General features: G+C 42.4%; 3 protein-coding genes and 1 long non-coding RNA gene across 11 annotated transcripts in view; 1 reads left to right on the top strand and 3 right to left on the bottom strand.

The window, feature by feature from the left end:
- Window positions 1-269: 269 nt before the first annotated feature.
- LOC118241690 (uncharacterized) lies at window positions 270-2,234 on the bottom strand. The gene is made up of 3 exons (XM_035528103.2): window positions 2,084-2,234; window positions 1,615-1,858; window positions 270-1,150 (listed from the first exon to the last, which is right to left on the bottom strand). The coding sequence occupies exons 2-3, from the start codon at window positions 1,814-1,816 to the stop codon at window positions 912-914; spliced, it is 441 nt and encodes a 146-aa protein (XP_035383996.1). The 5' UTR covers window positions 1,817-1,858; window positions 2,084-2,234; the 3' UTR covers window positions 270-911.
- Window positions 2,235-4,777: 2,543 nt separating this feature from the next.
- Window positions 4,778-10,642, bottom strand: LOC113592097 (uncharacterized). The gene is made up of 3 exons (XM_027032850.3): window positions 10,260-10,642; window positions 7,523-9,906; window positions 4,778-5,512 (listed from the first exon to the last, which is right to left on the bottom strand). The coding sequence occupies exons 1-2, from the start codon at window positions 10,422-10,424 to the stop codon at window positions 8,755-8,757; spliced, it is 1,317 nt and encodes a 438-aa protein (XP_026888651.2). The 5' UTR covers window positions 10,425-10,642; the 3' UTR covers window positions 4,778-5,512; window positions 7,523-8,754.
- Window positions 10,643-12,987: 2,345 nt separating this feature from the next.
- LOC113588424 (fizzy-related protein homolog) lies at window positions 12,988-24,314 on the top strand. Of its 7 annotated transcripts, none has more exons than XM_035528074.2 (14): window positions 12,988-13,084; window positions 14,950-15,020; window positions 15,390-15,518; window positions 15,657-15,720; window positions 16,670-16,800; window positions 17,214-17,296; window positions 17,831-18,014; window positions 18,093-18,158; window positions 18,324-18,426; window positions 18,573-18,757; window positions 18,921-19,154; window positions 19,365-19,469; window positions 19,659-19,751; window positions 22,587-24,314. In XM_035528074.2, the coding sequence occupies exons 2-14, from the start codon at window positions 14,952-14,954 to the stop codon at window positions 22,626-22,628; spliced, it is 1,488 nt and encodes a 495-aa protein (XP_035383967.1). In that variant the 5' UTR covers window positions 12,988-13,084; window positions 14,950-14,951; the 3' UTR covers window positions 22,629-24,314. The 7 variants fall into 7 exon arrangements, with proteins under 7 accessions (XP_035383967.1, XP_081578634.1, XP_035383968.1 ...); XM_081722508.1 differs by having other exon boundaries at window positions 22,643-24,314; XM_035528075.2 differs by having other exon boundaries at window positions 16,673-16,800.
- Window positions 15,189-24,498, bottom strand: part of LOC118241684 (uncharacterized) — a 28,786-nt gene continuing 19,476 nt past the window's right edge. The window contains exons 2-4 of one of the 2 annotated variants that reach the window (XR_014125771.1): window positions 17,281-17,401; window positions 16,479-17,061; window positions 15,189-15,651 (exon numbers count right to left, since the gene is read on the bottom strand). This is a non-coding gene — a long non-coding RNA (uncharacterized LOC118241684). The remainder of the gene's footprint in view (window positions 15,652-16,478; window positions 17,062-17,280; window positions 17,402-24,498) is intronic. The other variant, XR_014125770.1, reaches the window with a different exon arrangement.

Consider the following 24,498-nt stretch of genomic DNA (forward strand, 5'->3'; position numbering starts at 1 on the left):
AAACACCGTTTTAATCGCCAAGGTCTGTTCAAATGCAGTAGGCTTGTAGGCTACTCAATCCAATAATAAACAAATACCAGTGTTTACAGGCTATGTCTGTAACTACAGACCTACAGGACCCAACATAAATGAGCGTCACTAAGGTAAGAACTTAAATGTAATAGTAGATGAGAACTGAAGTAATAGATTTGGGCAAGAGTCATGGCCTGAGACACTGAGAGACCAGTGAGATACACAGAGATATAAAAGCAGCACGTGAAACAATATGGCATGTAAAGAGAGAAGGCATTTTGTTTTAGAAAAAGGACACGCAAAGTATTGCTTGATTATGTATGTATTTAATCACTTATTAATTTTAGAAATTAACCAAAAGGTGCCGATGCAATTTACAAACTGTTATGCTAATATGATATGCTAATGAATTGTAGCTATAGGTTATGTGTTAATTAATGAAAGCATTGGCTACTTCCTAGACTAGTGAATTAAGAAGGCCTATCAATTTACTGAATACAAATTTCAACTTTCAAATTTCAATTTTTAACTTATCACTACTACTGCTGGATTCCTTATATGGCTTCTAGGTGGCACTAGTACGTGGCAATTCCAGCAGGTGCTTTATATCTAATAACGACAATAATAAAGGGTGCTTTACAACTAATTGTTATAACAAAAACAAAGACATTCCCACCTTACCAGATTTAGGCAGTAAAGTAAATTTATGCATGTACCTGTGCTTTAGAAAGTACAAAAAAAGTTACCTGAGTACATAACCTAATTCAAAAGTATTCTTTTTATAAAATATACAGAATATACAGCACATAATACAGAATGCAAGAATAAGGAAAATATAAGGATGGAAGAAAAAATAATATTCACATAAAGAATGTAACAGCACGGAGCCAGTAAAGGACTTATGTGCTTTTGCCGAAAGCCACCCGTGGCCCGGTGCGGCCGGGGTGGGGCTCGACCTCGTCTGGGTTCACCCAGATAGCCGGGGTACAGTTACCCTCCATGACTACTTTGATCTGCTCTGCGCGAGCCAGCTCCTCCAGATCAGGGTTTGTCTCCGGATACCAGTCAGCCATGAATTTATCCCGTGTCTCCAGGAGGTTAATCTGCGATTCTTCCAGCTGCTCTCCAAACAGCCAGTCTGATGGGATAGAGGGAAGTGGGTGGAGCAAAGGTTGGGTGGCCAGGGGTTGGGTGCATCGTGTGTGTGTGTGTGTGTGTGTGTGTGTGTGTGTGTGTTGAGGGGGCAAGGTAATTTTATTCTATTTAAGCATTTATTTCTGCAGCTGAATTTGCCACTTATACAGTCCCTGTATAAGCCTACATAAACATATTGCTTGTGACAGAAATATTAGGTTTATTGCCTATATTCAAGATATTGCTTGCTAAAGATTAACATCTGCATTCTTTTTGCACTGCTGTCTCTGCTGCTGGTACTCTGGGTTCTTTCGCACCTCCCAAAGAAATTCCAGGCTGTCAGTGTGTAACCACTAGAAAGTAGTCCTGCAGTCCTGTCACGACAGATTATTTTATCATTCGCTTCTGTACAATACTCTATTGAAAACTTGGACCAAAACTGCATTTGAGCGAATAAGCCAACATTACCTGCTAAGTCATGGATCAGATCTTTGATGAGATGACCGATGATGGCGTAGAGGGTCATGACTATGACGACAGTGGCGAGGAGCATGTACAGCGCATGGATGGGCAGGTGGATGGCATCTCGTGCTGGCGGGACATAGGTCTTAAAGAACACCTCGTCTTGGCCTGGAGGCTTGCGACCCGAGGGCTCGCGGGGACCAGCCATGGCATGCGACCGCGTAGAGTGACGTGGACTACAGAGTGACACCTGCTGGCAGAGACGGTGTGGTGCATTAGATCGTTTTCACATACTAAGTATTGTATGCGAATGTTCAAAAAGGGGGTCGGGAAACAGCATATTAAATCACTGGCAAGAGAACATGTTTCACAGTAAATGGGATTAAAAAAAAGTATAAAACACTTTCTTAGTAATTATTTATATTCATTTGTCCATGTGTAGTAATAAGCAATGACAGTGTAATACAACACATACCTTAGGAAGTAAATAAATAATCCAGTTATAAAGTATCTGGCATCCTTGCAGGAAAAGCACCTCATTCGCTTCCACAGTACCTCTTCATCCGCCTTCTAACTTTTTTTTTAATTTTGACAAGTCCAGAATCGCTTAACTCTCCGTGTATTCGGATTGTAATGTCATCCTCTGTTGCTATTGGCTGAGGCTGTCAAGGTCAAACGTACTATTCTTCGGTGGGCGTGGCTTGGTTGCTGCTGGTGGTGGTAGGGTATCGCCTGAACACAACCACAGGGCCGCCGCACCAAGTACATGATACAGCGTCTCACGGTTAACTTTAATGCAATGTTTGGTTGACATTTCTAATCATCTGGTTCCGACTGGAATTGGTATCTCACACTGGGGTTGAATTCAACCTGACACTGACACCAATGCTAAAACCGTAGCTTCAACTAAGTGGTACATTTCCCAAAACCCCAAAAGTATATTTTCAGAGAGGTGTAATATTCAAAGTTAAGTCTATTATGATAGTGAAAACCCCAAAAGTATATTTTCAGAGAGGTGTAATATTCAAAGTTAAGTCTATTATGATAGTGAAAACCCCAAAAGTATATTTTCAGAGAGGCGTAATATTCAAAGTTAAGTCTATTATGATAGTGAAAACCCCAAAAGTATATTTTCAGAGAGGTGTAATATTCAAAGTTAAGTCTATTATGATAGTGAAAACCCCAAAAGTATATTTTCAGAGAGGCATAATATTCAAAGTTAAGTCTATTATGATAGTGAAAACCCCAAAAGTATATTTTCAGAGAGGTGTAATATTCAAAGTTAAGTCTATTATGATAGTGAAAACCCCAAAAGTATATTTTTAGAGAGGTGCAATATTCAAAGTTAAGTCTATTATGATAGTGAAAACCCCAAAAGTATATTTTCAGAGAGGCACAATATTCAAAGTTAAGTCTATTATGATAGTTAAAACCCCAAAAGTATATTTTCAGAGAGGCGCAATATTCAAAGTTAAGTCTATTATGATAGTGAAAACCCCAAAAGTATATTTTTAGAGAGGCGCAATATTCAAAGTTAAGTCTATTATGATAGTGAAAACCCCAAAAGTATATTTTCAGAGAGGTGTAATATTCAAAGTTAAGTCTATTATGATAGTGAAAACCCCAAAAGTATATTTTTAGAGAGGTGCAATATTCAAAGTTAAGTCTATTATGATAGTGAAAACCCCAAAAGTATATTTTCAGAGAGGCGCAATATTCAAAGTTAAGTCTATTATGATAGTTAAAACCCCGAAAGTATATTTTCAGAGAGGCGCAATATTCAAAGTTAAGTCTATTATGATAGTGAAAACCCCAAAAGTATATTTTTAGAGAGGCGCAATATTCAAAGTTAAGTCTATTATGATAGTGAAAACCCCAAAAGTATATTTTCAGAGAGGTGTAATATTCAAAGTTAAGTCTATTATGATAGTGAAAACCCCAAAAGTATATTTTCAGAGAGGTGTAATATTCAAAGTTAAGTCTATTATGATAGTGAAAACCCCAAAAGTATATTTTCAGAGAGGCGTAATATTCAAAGTTAAGTCTATTATGATAGTGAAAACCCCAAAAGTATATTTTCAGAGAGGTGTAATATTCAAAGTTAAGTCTATTATGATAGTGAAAACCCCAAAAGTATATTTTCAGAGAGGTGCAATATTCAAAGTTAAGTCTATTATGATAGTGAAAACCCCAAAAGTATATTTTCAGAGAGGCACAATATTCAAAGTTAAGTCTATTATGATAGTTAAAACCCCAAAAGTATATTTTCAGAGAGGCGCAATATTCAAAGTTAAGTCTATTATGATAGTGAAAACCCCAAAAGTATATTTTTAGAGAGGCGCAATATTCAAAGTTAAGTCTATTATGATAGTGAAAACCCCAAAAGTATATTTTCAGAGAGGTGTAATATTCAAAGTTAAGTCTATTATGATAGTGAAAACCCCAAAAGTATATTTTTAGAGAGGTGCAATATTCAAAGTTAAGTCTATTATGATAGTGAAAACCCCAAAAGTATATTTTCAGAGAGGCACAATATTCAAAGTTAAGTCTATTATGATAGTTAAAACCCCAAAAGTATATTTTCAGAGAGGCGCAATATTCAAAGTTAAGTCTATTATGATAGTGAAAACCCCAAAAGTATATTTTTAGAGAGGCGCAATATTCAAAGTTAAGTCTATTATGATAGTGAAAACCCCAAAAGTATATTTTCAGAGAGGCGTAATATTCAAAGTTAAGTCTATTATGATAGTGAAAACCCCAAAAGTATATTTTCAGAGAGGCGTAATATTCAAAGTTAAGTCTATTATGATAGTGAAAACCCCAAAAGTATATTTTCAGAGAGGTGTAATATTCAAAGTTAAGTCTATTATGATAGTGAAAACCCCAAAAGTATATTTTCAGAGAGGCGTAATATTCAAAGTCTATTATGATAGTGAGTTTTCTATTTTTTCAAGTATTTGTAATTTACATTTTTGTCCTTGTACAACATTGAAAGTGAGTCAGATATGTTGTGCACTTCACTAGATGATGGCATTTAAGCAGATCTTATACAACAATTAAACCTTGAAATATATGAAAGCTAAATGACCCCTGGCCTGCTTACCTCGACACTAAGCTTCACATACCTACTCTGGGAATTAGGATAAGGAGATGATTTAGACAAGGCATGATGAGTCAGCATATTTCTTTAATATGAGGCTTAGCTAGCCACCTGTTACAGAGAAAGTTAGACCTAAAGGTCTAAGTCTTTCTGACTACTAGAATAAAATGAAAGAATTCTGACTATTACATACAAATGAGGAACATGGAATGAGTTTATCATGTAATTCTGCCTTTGTATACTGTAGAAAACAATAGATTTACACGAACATGCTGGTAATTCCAAATGAAAGTATTGTGTAGCTGAAGCTTATCATTTATTTGTGTAGATCGTCCACAGACTATCTCTGCTTCTCAAACAGATCCAGCACTTTGCTGGCTGATATCATTCTTTCTTTCCCATAGTAGTGAGGTTCACAATTAACTTTCCAATTTCGGTACTCCAATAATATCAAAACAATATGCCACTGACCTACGAAATTACACCATTTCTTGTACTACAAATTTAGTAATATGGGAAATAAAAAACAAAGAAAGATGGATGATGTTTGGGTTTAATTTTGTTTAGCTCATAGCAAAATAATATTTTGTAGTATGATATTCCACCTGTAAAAGCACAAGAGCCACTCTGCTGACTGGAGAACATTGTTGGAGACGTGGGGTTGGAGATACTTGGACCTCCCTGGGCCTCCTGTTAAGTGTGCACTGCTCCACTCGTCACTCTGTTCATCATTATTGTCATCATCCCTTTCGTCCTTCAGAGCTTTGTCCTTCATACTCCACTATCACTGTAGGACCATGGACCCTAGATAGAAAGAGACAGAGGCCACGTTCACACAGCAGGTAAAAGCGGCGCAAATCCGATTTGTTGTTGTTGTTGTTGGGCTGTTCACAATATCTTTTTAATGTGATCTATATCCGACATTAGTCTGAAAGGATCAGGCTCCTAAACTGACCCACATGTGCAAAAAAACATCCAGAGGTGTACAACCGAAATGGAGTCTACAGTAACAACCACCAGCCTAAAGATAAGTCTCACGCTGATCGGCCGTGGAGGCTGGCTGCAAATTCAAAAACAGATCATCATGATGACGAGGAGATGAAAGAGGGCCAAGATGATAACGATGGGTCTCTGTGGATCACGGCCACTACTTTACTGGAGCAGAATACCTGAATCCTCCATCACTTCTGTTGTCCTGTTTTCCTTCCTAGCAGCGCAAAATTGCGACGAATGTTGAGCTGGACTGACATAATGAATCATGAATTCCAATTTGGCTGTGCAGACTGAGACGGCATTATGAAAACTTTTTTTAATCATTTCTTTGTGCAAACTATTAGCCGGAGGAAGACCACCAAGGGGTACAGCATGACAATGCTAAGGGTTTCTTGACCAGAAAGCACAGGGCAATTTTGAAAGCACCCCATATTGTAATTACAAGCTGCTTGGTTGTACATGGTGAGTCTTTAAGGTCTTCATTCACTCTCAGTATTTCGATCATAATCTAGGTCCACTCCAGGACAGCTATCAGAGGGTTAATGGATACAACCTTAATCCATGGATGGAAGCAACATGTCTGCTAGGCAGGGGCACAACGCTAGCCACCAAGTCTCGTTGAACACCTCTTTGAACACTAGTGATGTAGGATGAAGTTATGTTCATACTCCCAGCATATCCTGAACCTTAAACTCTGTTGCATAAGGGCTTGTAACAATTTTGTACCAAAACCATTTTTTTCTCACCTCTGGTAGCTGCTCCCTATGTTGGACTTCTACAATGACACCGAGAACTGCACCAAGTTTTCTTATTTCCTGCTGTGCTTACTCTATATATGCTTAAGGACAGTGTTGCTTAAGTCCTCAGGACACACCAGAAGCTCCAGACATGCTCCTGTGTGAACTAAGCCAGTAAAACACTAAACACCTGGTACACATGTACTAGAAGCTAGGTTACAGCACAAAATGTGTACAGTCTGGGGAATTGGGCTGGGAAACACTTATTAAGGCCTTGCTGTTATGAAAATAAAAGATGTATGCAAGCACATGCATGCATTTTTATATGGCACGGGTAATTTTGCAATGTACACATCAAGGGGTCACCAAGAAAACATGGGAAAGCCTTGAAAATAACCATTTTTGAAATTGTAGTCTGTTAGGGATTATGACGGCATGGGACTTTAATGGGATAATCACCCATAAATCCTCAACGTGACCTTCCCTTACTAAAAAAACATGTGAAATACAGTTTGACATGTAAGGTATGAAAAAATGTTTTTTCAATTTTGTTTGTAAGGGATACACTTAAAATAGTGGTTCTAAAAATTAATATATAAACAATAACTCGTTGTTTAGCACAAAAGTCTAACATTTTTCAACATATATGTCACTATCTTTGTTTTAATAACAGCTGTAGGCTAGATAATCTATGAACATAGACAGTCTTTCATAAAAAACATACAAAATATATGATGTAAAACAGCCCTAACAATCCCCTTACAAACAAAAATTGAAAAAAGACATGTACAATTAACACTATTAACACAGACTATAAATTTTACATGTGCTTGTTTTGTAAAAGATGACTGCCAGCTGTCAGGTTACTGAAACTGAAGCCTTTTCCAAGGCAAATTACACAGCATAATGCAACTAAAATAAACACTGGCGTACACATTAACGTGTTCTAGACATTTTAAGAAAATGTCTTAAAATATAAAAATAACATATTCCATGTTCAGTGGTAACAAAGGTAGCTAGTATATTATACCTAGACAACTTACAGGTTTGAATCACAGGAAAAATAAGATACATTACTGATTACCTGCATTTGGGTCCAGAAGCCTCAAAGATTAATACATATTGTTTGAGATTAAAATTAATTCTAGTCATAAAAAAAAAAACCAACTTAAAGGCTCTATAGACTCAACAAAGTCATCACAATAAGTAAGGAGAAAAAACATCTGGGTGATAAAGAGAAAGGGAGTGAAAGCTGTTAAAAACTAGAAGCGCTCTCCTCAAGCTTCTTCATCTATGCTCTCCTTAGTGGGACTGATGGAAGCCTTGGACGACTTCTCGTCGTCGTCCTTGTCGTATTTGAAAAAGGAGTTGGCTAGGAGTAAGGTCCAGAAGACCACGCTCATGGTGATGTTCACTGTGACCATGCAGAACATAAGAGGGTGGATCATTTTTGGCTGCCCACTGTCTGTGGTGATCTACACGCTTGGAATGGGAACACAGATGCCAGTGGACTGTGTGGTTGTGTGTGTGTGTGTGTGTGAGAACATGCCTCACTCGCACTGTGTCAGCTTCCTTCCCTTCAGACAGGTAATCCTCCTAGCTCTGTCATAACTTTAACAGGTAGCTAGGGGGGTTTATGCCAACAGTTATGTGACTATCGCATGACAATATTGGTAACTACTTTTTCACTTGTCTTGATTGATGAGATTTGCAGAGCTTTTTTCAAGCCCACCAAAGTTAGCTAAACTAGATATCACATGTTGTCAAGTAAAAGATTTTGATTCAGAGTTTGTCTGCTCAGGCTCTAGTGCATTTCCTTTTGATCAGCAAGGAACACAGAACCCCGACCTCCACATTCACCACACACTAAAGTGTTTAAAAATGTGTGCGCAAATGCATTCGCAGCGGATTTCCAGCTTCTGAGAGTTTCTGCTTAGTCTACAAGAAATATTCTATACATAAGGTCAATGTTTTATATTTTTGATATTAACATGCTGAATTTAAAAAATACAATATAGGATATTGGGAATTTTACAGTTTAGAAGATATAAAAATACATTTTTAGAACTTTGAGGAAACATTGCTTTATAAGACAAACACCTTTAACATAAACTTTTTTAAGAACCATTTGAAGAAAAACCAAAAGTCACCGGAAAGCATAACGATATACCAAAATTCATTAAACTCGCTTTACAGTTCATCTCCATCTGACACAGGCTTTGAATCACTTCTGTCCTACAATTTCTCTTTGCTCAATAAGCTTCAACCATTGAGTTTTTGCTCTTCTGCAACACTGTGGTAGTACACTGGGAACAGTTACTCTCTGTTCTGCTGTTCCTGCTGGTTCCTCTGAGTCTCCTGCTGCAGGAAGTATTCACAGTAAAGCACTCGCACCACCTCCCCACTGGGGTCATCGGCTGAGGCAGGCACCTCGTCAGCCGGCTGGGGGTTTTCCTCCTGTTTGACGGCCTCCACCCACTCCTCCACGAACGTGTCCCCGTGCACCTCGCACACGTTGTGGAGGACACAGCACGCCAGGATCATGGTAGGCACCACGTCCATGTGACAGTCATTCCTCTTCAGCAGGCATTGCCAGCGTGCCCGCAGCCTCAGGAAGGCGTCGTCCACCACGCTGCGCGCCCTCTCCAAGCGGTGATTGAACGCCCGCTGCCCGGGTGACAGGCCCTCCGACTCGGGGTAGCCCTTCAGGAGCCAGGGCTGGAGAGGATACCCGGCATCCCCCAGCATCAGATACCCCAATGGCCTGCCCATGAAGCTCTGAGGTGGGTTGTGGGGCGAGAGGCCTCCCTCGCACCCTGTTGCCCACAGCGTGGAGTTCTGCAAGATGGCCGAGTGCTCGGTGCTACCTGGGAAGCCCGTGCACACGTCCCAGAACTGGCCGAGGCCATTGACAGCACCCTGCGTGATGACTGACAACCAGCCACGGCTGTTCCAGTAGTTGTCGGCGTTGCTGGTGGGGGCAATGATGGGCACGTGCAGGCTGCCGAGGGCGCCGACGCAGTGTGGGAAGCCCCAGCGGGTCCCGAATAGACGCGCGGCATCTTCCAGCTCCTGCTCGCTGGGCGTGCGGAGGTAGAGCGGGCGGAGCATGACCGCAATGGCGTGGCAGACCTCGCGCACACACTTGCACACGGTGGAGCGGCCCACGCCGAACAGAGTGCTGATGGTGCGGTACTCCACGTTTGATGCCAGCCGCCAAAGCGCCACGGCGACCCGCTTCTCCAGGGGCAAGGCTGGCCGCAGGCAGGTATCCTGTCGTGCGAGGCGGGGCTTCAGCTTCCCGCACAGGAGGAAGAAGGTCTCTCGGCTCATGCGGAAGCGCTCCAGCCAATCAGAGGGCTGGAATTCTGTCATAACCACCCGCTCCCACCAATCAGTGCTCTCTGTGTTGGTCCAGGCACGAGTTCGTGCAACGCTGACAGATCGGGTGCTTTGAGCAATAAGCATCTAGAGTAAAAATAAAAAAATAAATAAAGCTGATGTTCTACTTTGGTACAAATTACATTATGTTACATTACATTATTACATTATATATGGACATTTCACAGCAAAGACAATACCAAGAGAGAAGTATAGCTACAAGATGTCCTGTAAAAAAAAATTCCAAAACTGCAATTTACGATAGTTATATAATTTTATAGGCAAAGTTCCTAGCTATTCATATATCTAGCTTAGCTATCATAGTTATCTCTACTCAGTGTACCACATTGACGATACCAGCTTTAAGATATCGGGGATACACAATTAACATAGCTAAACTTTAATAACGATGAAGATGGACACACGGTCTAATTAGCTACCATAAGCATTCTTCTTTGTCTCTGTAGAAAGTACTGTCTGTGTCTGATTCGCCGTTGCACTTCATTTCGCCTCTGAATGTCTGCGTTGTTCAAATCCCTCCGTCGTTTCATTAGCATGTAAGTAAGTGTAAACATGAGAGACCGCAGTTTTTCGTCGCTTTCCATTTCGAGGACTTTATCTCAATTTGGCAATTACCGAAACCTTAGTTACACGTTAACCTTAGTCACACGTTTGTCTAAACAGGGTAACGTAGTGTTCATAGCTTTAATTGTAGCTTACACGTTAAACCTAGATAGATGGACAAATTATATTAGCTAAGCTAGGTTAGCTATCGTAACTAGGTGGGACGTTAGCGTTTCTTCTTCGTTGGCAAACAGCGGTCAAGCCCGTACACTGCTGTCGCCACCTACGGCACATTAGCTGGAAAATTGCTGGATCGTAATTTATCAAACGTGGCCTAATTGTCTTTCTTGGACGTCTAGGATAACGTTACGGATTTTAAATTAAATAGATGATATTTTTCCTATCACACTGTGTAGACAAAATAAGAGCGTCAAATTAAAACGGGACGCAGTGCGCTAAACAGATGCTGGAGTGCCATCGTCGTCTATGAAATAATGTCTTTATAATGTCTTTCCTTTTTGTTTCCTAAATAAAGGATGATACATTCTCATTTTGTCAAAGTGACTAAAACACCACTCACTATATCCTTATTTGCTATAACCCTCAACCATCCTTTACCATCCATTCATTTTTATCAACCGAGTTTCATTGTGCCACTGTTACTTTAAACCATTTGAGCATATGAACATGACACGGAAAAAAATATTTCTGAATTTCTAAATGTGGATTTTTCCATTTTTATGGCTAACACTGGTGCTACACGAAGCCAAATGTGCAAACATGTAAATTAGAGAACATATCTAATTTAATCTGAAAATTGACCCAAAACTTACAGACTCAGTCCATTGTGGACAGCATAATAAAAGAAACCATTAAAGCATTCCTTTCAGTGCTACAGAGCAAGTGGACATTTGAAATGAATGTGAACCGTATTCTTTGTGTGATTTAATTAAAAAACACAGGTAATGGAATTTGGAGGACAGCATAATTTTGTGAGTTATAGCAATTTCCCCTCTAAAATGAAACTTTCCCCTAACATCTTAACCATTCCACCTATGATAAAAGCCATAGAAGAAAATGGTCAAAGGATTAGATGCACAGGGGAAGAAAATCTGACTAGAGTTTTCTTGGACCCAGGACATTTTTTAACATCACACATCAAATCCTGAGAGTATAAGACCTTTTCCAGTGTTTTTAGTGTGGAAAAACTTTGCCTCAGTTACTGTTAAAATCACCAGATAAGACACTGTCACAAAGACCACTAAATTCTGAACATTACAGCAACATGGAAGAGTACACACAAAGAAAAGATCATATTAGTACTCTTCTGGGAAAATGACTCAAGATAAATCTCTTTGGTGGAAAAAAAAGTTGGGTTTTTTTTGTTTTTTTTTTGTCCAGAATACACTGCAGTGAGCAGAATCCAGTACTCCCAATGAGTGCATTACGACCTCGTCTTTTCTCTGGCCTACCACTGGTGGACGGGTCACGGTCACCAAACCTCAAAGGGCACCAAAGAACTTGTATACAATGCATAACTTAGCAGGGTTCTTAGCAGGGTTATTCATCTCAGAGCTCATTTTCAGATCCTTTTATTAGTCTTCAAACACTTCCATGGTCTTGACCCCTTCAACCTTAGTGATAAGGTTAAGAAGTCCTGTTCAACCTCTCAGCTCTTCTAACTTTAATCTGGACATTGTAGAAACCCAGCCAGAGGGTGGAGTCTACTTTTAGTTATGGCCCCAGGCTCTTGAATTCAATTCCTGAATGTCTGAGTTTAATGGTTTAAGTCTCAACATTGTTAACATTTCAATATGCACTTATTCAGTATAACATTCAAATATGATTTATTGTATTACTTTATCATTTTAGATTTTACTGTAAAACACCCTTTTTATGCACTTTTATTGATCTTTTATTTTCCTGTTTTTGTTCTTTTATTCAATACAAATTTTATTGTATTTTATCTTTACCATTTAGAGCACTCTGCAAACCTGTTTTAAAAGATGTCATGTAAATAAAATTGAATATGGTCCACCAATCCATTAGAAATTTACAATCTGCCTGCTTAGTCCAGAGGTAATCAGTGTGCTCGGTGAGACCCAAAACATTATTTGGTCAGACAAACTTAAAATAGAATCAAATAAGCCTTAATTAAAACTGGAGAACAGACCTCTCTTTAGCTGTGTGTGTGCACACCATATTATATTTTCAATGTAGGCTAATCGAGACTGAATCAGTAGGGCATATATGCAGTAACATACCCCTGAATACTCATTTTGTTTGTGGCTACCCTGTGACACATGGTTACAAATAAAGAATCAATTAAAAATCTCAGAATGGAAAGTCACTAGCCAATTTTGGTTCTAAACATAATTCGCAAAAACACAGAGTTTATACTATTTTTCTATTTCAACACTTTAGCGTTTCACCAAATACTGTACAACTAGACGTAATTATTATATTTTCAACATTCCGATATATTTTTGTACATCAACTTAATCTGATTAAAAATACTACTCCACTCTGCTTATACGTGGCTGTCATTTGCTGTTACCATAGAAACACGGCTGCATTTTCTAAACGTCGACCTCATACATTTACCCATGTCGCTCTGCGCTTGGGAGATCAACAATCAAATAGCGGTCTCACTTTCAATCTGCCCAAAACGGGGTCACATAAGACACTTAAACTGACCGTGGTATGTACTCTAGATAACTGATCGGTTACTTTGACATCTAACGTAACGCGAAGATTTGGTTAGTGACTGACTTTGCCTACCACTTTTCAATGGCACTGAGTACTGCATTGGCCAGCCAGCCGCTTTGCTGTGTTTAGTTAGCTACGCTAAGCTAGCCGGCCATAATGATGTAAGTTAACGTAAACTGCATAAAACACTTAGTATTATAGCTAGCGCTTGCATTTTTAGGTATCGGTTAAGGATAGCTAAAGTGAGCATTGACAGATATGATGTTTCCCTTTATCTTTCCATGGAGTTGTGTCAGTGAAGCTAATCTCGCCAGCGATAGTTGAGTATTATAGCCTTCTGTCCACTAACAGCTGTTTAGCAAGTTATGTGTGTCAGCTCTATTTTGGAGGAGAAACGACATTCGGGGACATCAGACATTCAGGGCTCGCTAACGATTCAATGTTTAAATGGCTAGTTAGTTAGTTGGACAGGAAACTAGTATCTAGCTAGGTTAGCATATCTGCATTTAACCCGTTTGTAGCCTCTGTTGTGGCTAGCTAACGGAGCTAGGCCAGGTATGGAAACTAATGCTATGCTTCTGGATATGATAACGTATGTACCTTTATGTACGTTTTGTGGCTATTTAAAACCACTCTTCATTGGAAAAATGACAAGATATGTTTGTCTTCAGAAGGCTGGGGTTTCTCGTAGCCGACAGTAGCTCTGATTTGTCGCCCGTTAAAACATGACTTTTGTAGCTATCTTTCTTACGTCGTATGTAAAAACATTAAGAGCAAATGTTAGTACGTAAACTTTTAGGGGAAAATGCGTGCAGGAAAGTTGTTTTTCCTTCCCTTTATTATAGAGGTTAACGATGCTGCATTAGTTAAAGAACTTATCCTCCCTTAAAGGAGCAATAAGACATTTTTTCTCAGTGATTCTTCGCGGTTTGAATCAGCCATTAATACTGACACCTAGTGACATGGATGTATCAGATTCTGTATATATTTTAAACATGCCCGACTCCATGTGGGGACCTGCTCTATGAATCAGAACCTGGTTAATTCAGGGACTGCAAAGAGATCTGATTCTTCATCTCATGTGAGCTGTACTTTAGCGAATTATTTAAAAATCTATTCATAAATATGGTTTGATACTTTTATGACAGTATTACAGCTCCTTTAAATATACAGGCAGCCTGACTTTAAATAAAAAAAAAATGTCATTGTCTGCTGCCCACTTTCAGAACTGTTAAAAGCACTAGCTATGGTAAATAAAACTGCCAGACATGAGAACTGATTGTGAGAACACTGATTGGGTCTGTAAGAGTTGACTAAGAAGGCCTTAAGCATGACCAATACTGCCAAAGCAGCCATTAACTGCATTACAATTAATGTAGTTATTTGTTACTTTTTGTTATGGGGTTAATTCTTTGCTTTCTCACCAATATGCAGCACAGTCTGTAGTTAGCTAATTAGACAATGACACTGTTGTTATTATTATTTGGTTGGTTTGTTTGTTTTGATTCTGTACTTCCACCCTGATAAATCTGGAATAAAACAATCACCATGAGGCAAAACCGCAGAATGTCAGCTGTATTGAGGGTATTTGTGAAATTGTGAGTCAGAAATCTCTGCCCTTCTTGAATCTAGTGCTCTAGTGGATTTCCAAGAACGCGAGAATTTGTTGAAGACCACCATAAAGCGTCAGTAGTCTGACATGAACTGGCACAAGCGTGCCAGTGTATTGCCAATAGGCTAACACATATGTTTAGATGCACGTGTATTTGTTAAAGTGCCGATAAAGGTACCAAGTATCTTGGTGAATGATGACAGTCGGCATTTTAACATGGTCATTTCTCTTCCAAACTCTCACAGCCATGGACCAGGATTATGAGAGGCGGCTCCTCCGACAAATCAATATCCAGAATGACAACGCCAGCCCCATTGTGAGTATGCACTGCACCTTGATGGCTTTGATGCAGTCACACACATAGTTGCAAGCACAGTTTTCATTGGCTGATCATTAACCTGTCGCTTTCACCACCTGGGTTACAGAGCTGGTGAGGGTGGTGTTTGATCAAATCAAGGCTTTTAGTGATATATAAAGAGGAAAATGATTCCAAACTGTTTATTGTTGGAAGGGACCATTTCATACATCTTGTTTCAGCCCAGAAATCATTGTAAAGGCAGAGTGTTATATGGCTGATGTGTTTCTGGTGTGTTCGGAGAGAGTGTTCAACTGTTGGGTGCAGGGCTACACCAGCACTGGCCTGGCCTAGAGCTTTATTTTTTCTTCCCCATCTTCTTTCCTTTAGAAAGTGACGGAGGTTGTACGCGCGCTGACGCCAACAAACTCGCCCCTGTCCTCGCCGAGTAAACACGGAGATCGATTCATCCCTTCGCGTGCCGGAGCCAATTGGAGCGTCAACTTCCACCGCATAAACGTAGGGCCCTCAGCTCCAGCTTTCTTCCACACAGCTCCTTAAAGGGCCTACGGTTCGGCCGGGGGAAAACGGAGGGAATCAAATAAGCCTTTTCATCCATTGATGCAGTTTTTTAATTTTTTTTGTTGTTGGTCTAAGGAGAATGAAAAGTCACACAATCAAAACAAGAAAACAAAAGACGGCACATCAGACAGCAGCAAAGGTAACCCTTCAATCTCGTTTGGTGCTTATTCTGTCTGTCTTGTATTTACCTACTCGCAGCTTCTTTTTCTGCACTGGTGATACAGGTTGGTACACACAGTAGTGCTTTAGTCTTGGTGTTTGTGCTCTGGTATAAACCTAAATATGCTATCAGGGACTGCGCTCCATCACATGAACATTTAAAAAAAGAAAGAAGGGATATATATATATATATATATATATATATATATATATATATATATATATATATATATATATATATACACACATACATATATATATATATATATATATATATATATATATATATATATATATATATATATATAAAATAATATCTCAGCCAATGTACCTGGGAACCCAGGTCTGACAGGAGGTAAATGTTAGCACTGACCACTGAACCAAAGTACCAGCTCTCTGGCGTAGCATCCGGATCATCCATTTAATCATCTCCATTACTACATCCTGTTTCTCTGGAAACTCTGTGTACCTAACTGCAATTTTTAATATCTCTCTCTCTCTCGCTCTCTCTAGCTCTCATTTTTATATATATATATATATATATATATATATATATATATATATATATATATATATATATATATAAATAAAAAATAGCACACACACACACATGAGTACAGAGCAACCTGTTTAATCCAAACCTGTTCTTCTCTCAAAACACTCAGGCAAGGCCTCCCTTATGGTAGCCTGGTTTCTATGGAAACCGGGCTCTAGTTTGTCTCCAGTGCACTTGCTCACCCCTTCTTGTCCTTCTGTTTGTTGATCTGTCTCTGCCTCTCTCCGTTCCTGCCTGCTGTTTGCCTCACCCCTTCTGGGCCGTTCTTTCCTTTCCCATACTTTCCATCGTTCGCCCCCTTTTCTTTTCTTTCTTTGTACGCGCTTCCTCCTGACTCGGTGTTGCTCCTCTCTCCACCCCGCACGGCCTTCAGCAGACGGCCTGGCGTACTGCGCCCTGCTGAAGAATGAGCTCCTGGGTGCGGGCATCGAGAAGGTGCAGGACCCTCAAACGGAGGACCGGCGCCTGCTGCCCTCCACGCCCGAGAAGAGGAGCCTGTTCAGCGTGAGTCGCCGCGTCGCGGAGGGGAGGGGTGGGGAGGACGCAGGGCGGAGCGGAGCTGGCTGAGGTCGTGATTCTGCCGCCCACTCAAACGCGACGGGCGGAGTTTTACAACGGAAGGTGCTGAGGCCCTGGGTGGGCGTCGCCCCAGGCGAAGTGTTAGCACAGGTCCCCGCACAACAGCTGCTGCGGTGGTGAGGGCTACCGAGCTACGGCGTTTCAGTCTGGCCGACCGAATCGCCGTCGCTGTCTTCGTTGGTTGGTCTGTAGGAATATGAGCAGGACGGTTTCAGATCTGGAGATGGCTTTTCTCTCCCAGTTATCTGAACTGGTCAGTTCTCTAATAATAGCAAAATAGACAACCGTATGAGGTACATTCCTGAGGATTGTCTCCGTGTGTGTATGCATGTGTGCAGTATTCTCTAAGTGCCAAGCGGTCGCTCCCAGATGACGGCAACAACGTCTCCCCATACTCACTCTCACCTGTCAGCAGCAACAGGTAGAACCCCTGCCCTTCTTCCTGACCTCTTAATAAACAGGTGATTGAGCGTTGGCCAGATGAAGCGATGATTTCTTGCCTTCTGCTTGGTGGCTTCCCCTTGACCTGCAGAGGTAACAGTTGTACGAGACGGGCGGGGTAAGGGGGGGGTGGGTGGGTGTTGGTGTCAACTGAGCTTTAGTGCCAGTGAGACTTCTGCTTGTCGGGTCCCTAGTGATTAGATGCCTGGAATAGAGCCTCATTAAAGTGCAAACAAAAGAGGGGTGGGTGGCAAGTTAAATCATTATGCAATTCAATAATTAAGACAAAGTTAAAATTAATTGTGTTAATAGATTCACTTTTTTTTTTAGTTAGCTTTAAAAAAAAATTTGTGAAAATTGAGGCATTGAGGGTTCAGTGAAAGTTTGCCAGTAGTAAACTTCTAAATGCTAGTCACTCAGCTTGTGAAAAATCTTCACATTTTTGTCTGTGGCAAGGTCTTCACTTAACAAGCTTTCAGCAGTTTGCGCTCTTGTACTTTTTGTACCCGCCTAGTCAGAAGCTGCTGCGATCACCACGGAAACCCATGCGCAAGATCTCGAAGATCCCCTTTAAGGTGCTGGATGCCCCCGAGCTGCAGGATGACTTTTACCTCAACCTGGTGGACTGGTCCTCCCTGAACGTGCTCAGCGTCGGCCTAGGCACCTGCGTGTACCTGTGGAGTGCCTGCACGAGCCAGGTGGGGCTCGGTGAGAGTGTGGGAGGAGTGGGAGGCCGTGCTTAGTAACCGTGACGTTAATAACCTCTCTATCCGCAGGTGACACGGTTGTGCGACTTGTCAGTAGAGGGCGATTCTGTGACATCTGTGGGCTGGTCAGAAAGAGTAAGCAAGCTTGTCTGTCGGTTTCCTCTTTGGGTGCTGTAGCCGTCAGGTGTTTCTGTGGTGTGACGCGACTTGACACCCTGCAAAGAAAGTAAAGCGCAGGGAAGGGCTTACTCTGCGGTGGTAACCACTGGGTCCTAATGCCCCTCTCTGCTTGCGTCACAGGGGAATTTGGTGGCGGTGGGCACACATAAGGGCTTCGTGCAGATTTGGGATGCAGCCGCCGGGAAGAAGCTTTCCGTGCTGGAAGGCCACACGGCGCGAGTGGGTGAGCGCAGAACTGCTTGCGGCTCTCGGGTCGCTGGCCGTGGTGCCGGCTCTGGCCCGGCTGCGCGTGTACCCGTACAGGTACCGAGAGTTTCTGGTATATACGGAGTCATGTTAGTCCTCTGCAGCTCCTCTTCCTCCCGTCAGGCGCACTGGCCTGGAATGTGGACCAGCTGTCGTCAGGCAGCAGGGACAGGCTCATCCTGCAGCGGGACATCCGCGCCCCGCCTCTCCAGGCCGAGCGCCGGCTCCAGGGCCACCGGCAGGAGGTGTGCGGCCTGAAGTGGAGCACCGACCACCAGCTCCTCGCGTCCGGTGGCAATGACAATAAGGTAGCCCCGGCCCTGTACGCTACAGCTGCGAGCCAAGGCACAGCTGGTCCTGCCTTCTCTGGGTTTCTGCTGAGCACGAAAGATCTCCACGCGTAGCCCAAATGTTCACAACACCCATCCCACCATCGTCCTAACCATTTCGTATTCCGCGCCTCCCTCTTAGCTGCTGGTGTGGAACCACTCGAGCGTGCTGCCCATGCAGCAGTACACGGAGCACCTGGCGGCGGTGAAGGCCATCGCCTGGTCGCCCCACCAGCACGGCCTGCTGGCGTCGGGCGGGGGGACGGCCGACCGCTGCATCCGTTTCTGGAACACGCTCACGGGGCAGCCGCTGCAGTGCACAGACACAGGCTCGCAGGTCTGCAACCTGGCCTGGTCCAAGCACACCAACGAACTGGTACGCTGCTCCCCACGGGCTCCGGACTAGGGGTGGGTTAGGAGGGGGTGGGATATTAATCCAAATCTAATGGATGCCTAGGACATGTAATAGCAGCGGTCTTTACACTGACTTCTAGTGTAAGGACTGCCGGGTTAATACGATGCGCTATGACGTGTATAACTGTGTATGTGTGCGTGTGTGTGTGTGTGAACGCGAACGTGCATGCAGGTCAGCACCCACGGTTACTCTCAGAATCAGATCCTGGTGTGGAAGTATCCTTCGCTCACCCAGGTTGCCAAGCTTACAGGACATTCCTACAGAGTCCTGTACCTGGTAAAGAACACCTGCATGTTTAGTAGAACTGCACTCTATCTTATATTAGGATCTTAAGCCTTTGAGAAATAATTTTTGGATGTAGTAAAATAAACAAACGCCTCCATTCCTGTTCCTTGAAGAGTGGCTGGTAGTGTAGTTATTTTGCTATTATAAAGTGCTGAAGTGTTGTGACCTGGTTTTCCATAGGCCATGTCACCTGACGGTGAGGCTATTGTGACGGGAGCAGGAGACGAGACGCTGCGCTTCTGGAACGTCTTTAGCAAAACCAGATCCACCAAGGTAACATTTAGCTAGCTACTTGCATAACTACATAACCTCGGAGCTAGCAGAACGTCAGCCACACACACTCTCGGAGCTAGACTAATGTCAGCCACACACACCCACGGAGCTAGCAGAACGTCAGCCACACACACCCTCAGAGCTAGACTAATGTCAGCCACACACACCCACGGAGCTAGCAGAACGTCAGCCACACACACCCTCAGAGCTAGACTAATGTCAGCCACACACACCCACGGAGCTAGCAGAACGTCAGCCACACACACCCTCAGAGCTAGACTAATGTCAGCCACACACACCCACGGAGCTAGCAGAACGTCAGCCACACACACCCTCAGAGCTAGAGTAATGTCAGCCACACACACCCTCAGAGCTAGAGTAATGTCAGCCACACACACCCTCAGAGCTAGAGTAATGTCAGCCACACACACCCTCAGAGCTAGAGTAATGTCAGCCACACACACCCTCAGAGCTAGAGTAATGTCAGCCACACACACCCTCAGAGCTAGAGTAATGTCAGCCACACACACCCTCAGAGCTAGAGTAATGTCAGCCACACACACCCTCAGAGCTAGAGTAATGTCAGCCACACACACCCTCAGAGCTAGAGTAATGTCAGCCACACACACCCTCAGAGCTAGAGTAATGTCAGCCACACACACCCTCAGAGCTAGAGTAATGTCAGCCACACACACCCTCAGAGCTAGAGTAATGTCAGCCACACACACCCTCAGAGCTAGAGTAATGTTAGATACACACACCCTCAGAGCTAGAGTAATGTCAGCCACACACACCCTCAGAGCTAGAGTAATGTCAGCCACACACACCCTCAGAGCTAGAGTAATGTCAGCCACACACACCCTCAGAGCTAGAGTAATGTCAGCCACACACACCCTCAGAGCTAGAGTAATGTCAGCCACACACACCCTCAGAGCTAGAGTAATGTCAGCCACACACACCCTCAGAGCTAGAGTAATGTCAGCCACACACACCCTCAGAGCTAGAGTAATGTCAGCCACACACACCCTCAGAGCTAGAGTAATGTCAGCCACACACACCCTCGGAGCTAGAGTAATGTCAGCCACACACACCCACGGAGCTAGACTAATGTCAGCCACACACACCCTCGGAGCTAGAGTAATGTCAGCCACACACACCCTCAGAGCTAGAGTAATGTCAGCCACACACACCCACGGAGCTAGACTAATGTCAGCCACACACACCCTCGGAGCTAGAGTAATGTCAGCCACACACACCCTCGGAGCTACAGTAATGTCAGCCACACACACCCTCAGAGCTAGAGTAATGTCAGATACACACACCCTCAGAGCTAGAGTAATGTCAGCCACACACACCCTCAGAGCTAGAGTAATGTCAGCCACACACACCCTCAGAGCTAGAGTAATGTTAGATACACACACCCTCAGAGCTAGAGTAATGTCAGCCGCACACACCCTCAGAGCTAGAGTAATGTCAGCCGCACACACCCTCAGAGCTAGAGTAATGTCAGCCGCACACACCCTCAGAGCTAGAGTAATGTCAGCCACACACACCCTCAGAGCTAGAGTAATGTCAGCCACACACACCCTCAGAGCTAGAGTAATGTCAGCCACACACACCCTCAGAGCTAGAGTAATGTCAGCCACACACACCCTCAGAGCTAGAGTAATGTCAGCCACACACACCCTCAGAGCTAGAGTAATGTCAGCCACACACACCCTCAGAGCTAGAGTAATGTCAGATACACACACCCTCAGAGCTAGAGTAATGTCAGATACACACACCCTCAGAGCTAGAGTAATGTCAGCCACACACACCCTCAGAGCTAGAGTAATGTCAGCCACACACACCCTCAGAGCTAGAGTAATGTCAGCCACACACACCCTCAGAGCTAGAGTAATGTCAGCCACACACACCCTCAGAGCTAGAGTAATGTCAGCCACACACACCCTCAGAGCTAGAGTAATGTCAGCCACACACACCCTCAGAGCTAGAGTAATGTCAGCCACACACACCCTCAGAGCTAGAGTAATGTCAGCCGCACACACCCTCAGAGCTAGAGTAATGTCAGCCGCACACACCCTCAGAGCTAGAGTAATGTCAGCCGCACACACCCTCAGAGCTAGAGTAATGTCAGCCACACACACCCTCAGAGCTAGAGTAATGTCAGCCACACACACCCTCAGAGCTAGAGTAATGTCAGCCACACACACCCTCAGAGCTAGAGTAATGTCAGCCACACACACCCTCAGAGCTAGAGTAATGTCAGCCACACACACCCTCAGAGCTAGAGTAATGTCAGATACACACACCCTCAGAGCTAGAGTAATGTCAGCCACACACACCCTCAGAGCTAGAGTAATGTCAGATACACACACCCTCAGAGCTAGAGTAATGTCAGCCACACACACCCTCAGAGCTAGAGTAATGTCAGCCACACACACCCTCAGAGCTAGAGTAATGTCAGCCACACACACCCTCAGAGCTAGAGTAATGTCAGCCACACACACCCTCAGAGCTAGAGTAATGTCAGCCACACACACCCTCAGAGCTAGAGTAATGTTAGATACATAGCACCTCACAGATAGTGATGCTAGCCAGAGACTTCCCTCCTCACATTTACCTCTTAAAAAACGGTTTTACGGTTTCAATCACTGTCATCTACTTCAGACAAATTTGACAAATTACTGCTGACCTTTTAAAGTATTAATTTTACAGTTAAAGTACATTGGGTAAAGAACATTTTAATTTGTACGTGTCTTTGCACAACTCAAAACTAAAATGAATTATTACAATTTCTGCAGCTATATATTTACCCCCCCCCCTTCTCTCTAGGAATCTATATCGGTTTTAAACCTGTTTACAAGGATCCGGTAATATTTGTTTACCAGTGTGTGCAAGCGCTAGCTATCATTTGGGACTACAGTGGGGATAAACACTGATCACCATGACAACCTTTGTGACTGATGGACACCATGAGACCACTTTACACGCTGCTGTTTGGGACAGAACACGGCATCGTGGGAGGTGTCCCCTTAAGAGTTTTACTTTGATGAGGGAACGGGTGCATTACTGCCAAATTGAATGCTTTCCTTGCAAATGGTTGGTTTTGTTGGTTTGTTTGTTTCCTTGTGCTTTTGTGCTTTTTGCCAGCTCAGTGTAGAATCTGTTTTGGTTCTGACGATTCATGCCACTTCATTTGTTTTGTGGGTAACAAGCTTTCTGACCTTTTGCCTTAAATGCAATGAGTTAAGCACATGGGGTTAATGTACCTTCTTAGCTAGGTTTTCTTATTTTAATGAGTATTTATTTCAACCCCTACTTTAGACCCCTACTTTTATAACTTAGCTTGTTTATGCTGAAAGATCAGAGCAGATATCTAATTTTCTTGAAATATCAGTCAAATATTCTAAATTGCCTTTGAAGTTTGTTTATTTCATTTTAAGGTTATGAATTGGTTGACATGATGGCAGAAATTATTTTTTAATTGTTTTTCTAATCATCAGGTTGAGCACATTTTCAAAAGTGTCATTTTCTTTCCCCCATTATGTCTTTTTGAACGCATAGAATATAGCACAGTGTATTTTAAATCACCTGAGAACCAGTAAAACCATAGTTCAGCAAGCTAATTTTCTGTGGTATGAAACATTTTCACCTTGGCACTTGTTTTATTCCAAGCTATTGTTTGAACGTTGCGGAAAATTATTTTATTTGCATTTTCTTTTCTTTTCTTTCTTTCTTTCCTTTTAAATGTAAATCAGGTTCATTTCTTCCTCTTGTTATACTGAGTCTGAATGATGTGGGTCATTGTGGATGGATGGATGGATGGATGGATGGTATTTATTTAATCTGTGAGGATATTTTGTGTATGGTGAAAGATGAATACTTGCCATTAACTACCATTTCAAACAAGTCCACGATGGTTGCCATAGTGGAACAGCTTAAAGAATGTTGTAAGGACAAAATATGGTTTTCTTACCAAGCCGAGTGAATAAAAGTGTGTTCTATGCTGCGTCTGTGTGCAAGCTAGATCTGAACCTCTTTAATGGGGGCCTTGGAGGAATTCTAATTTATGTAGTGCCATGGAATATTGTTGCTCTTGACGATGCAGAACACCTTTTGTGCGTGCTTGTGTGTTCACATGTGGTAAATGCCAAGATTCTCAGGCAGAGTAACATTGCAAAGGCAGGTTTATGGACAGCAGCTATGTCTTTAATGATGGCTCAGAGGGAGTTGAAATGCACACTAATATACCAAAGTGTGACACGTCTTGCCACGTGTGACATTTCTCCTTTTGCAGTCATAATTGCAATGAAGCATAAGGGAAGTGGCTGCTTACTTTTGTTTATTTGGGCAAACTGAGAATGACACAAGCTCATGGAAAGTATGGTACATTTATTTAAATATTAAGAAGCACAATCTGAGTATGAGTAGGATTTTGTGTGTGTGTGTGTGTGTGTGATATGATGTGTTGTGATACCACAAGGGAAATATTATATAAATTCTTTCTGATTACAGCCAACAATCATTTGAATAAGAAGGTATTTGAAACAGCACTTTAGAATGGATGATTTAATTTGCTTGTATATTAAAAAAAAATGCAAACAAGCAACTGTTTTGCTTCTTTTAAGTCTCCTAAGCCTCTTTTAAGTCACCCAGTGTAAGAAATCTACAAAATGAAAGGTTAAGGTGAAGAAGGGTCTTAAGAGTGAAAATTGTTGTTTATAAAAGACAAATGGTGGATGGT

Source organism: Electrophorus electricus, chromosome 11, assembly GCF_041902795.1.
Source record: "Electrophorus electricus isolate QZ-2024a chromosome 11, ASM4190279v1, whole genome shotgun sequence".
NCBI classification, from domain to species: Eukaryota; Metazoa; Chordata; class Actinopteri; order Gymnotiformes; family Gymnotidae; genus Electrophorus; species Electrophorus electricus.

Coding starts and splice junctions, on each gene's coding strand:
- LOC113592097 (XM_027032850.3), bottom strand. CDS start 10,424: ATGGAAAGCGACGAAAAACTGCGGTCTCTCATGTTTACACTTACTTAC. Junction 9,907..10,259: donor GACAAAGAAGAATGCTTATG/GTAGCTAATTAG, acceptor TTTTTACTCTAG/ATGCTTATTGCTCAAAGCAC.
- LOC118241690 (XM_035528103.2), bottom strand. CDS start 1,816: ATGGCTGGTCCCCGCGAGCCCTCGGGTCGCAAGCCTCCAGGCCAAGAC. Junction 1,151..1,614: donor TCTGATCCATGACTTAGCAG/GTAATGTTGGCT, acceptor CTATCCCATCAG/ACTGGCTGTTTGGAGAGCAG.
- LOC113588424 (XM_081722508.1), top strand. CDS start 14,952: ATGGACCAGGATTATGAGAGGCGGCTCCTCCGACAAATCAATATCCAG. Junction 15,721..16,669: donor CACATCAGACAGCAGCAAAG/GTAACCCTTCAA, acceptor CACGGCCTTCAG/CAGACGGCCTGGCGTACTGC. Junction 16,801..17,213: donor AGAAGAGGAGCCTGTTCAGC/GTGAGTCGCCGC, acceptor GCATGTGTGCAG/TATTCTCTAAGTGCCAAGCG.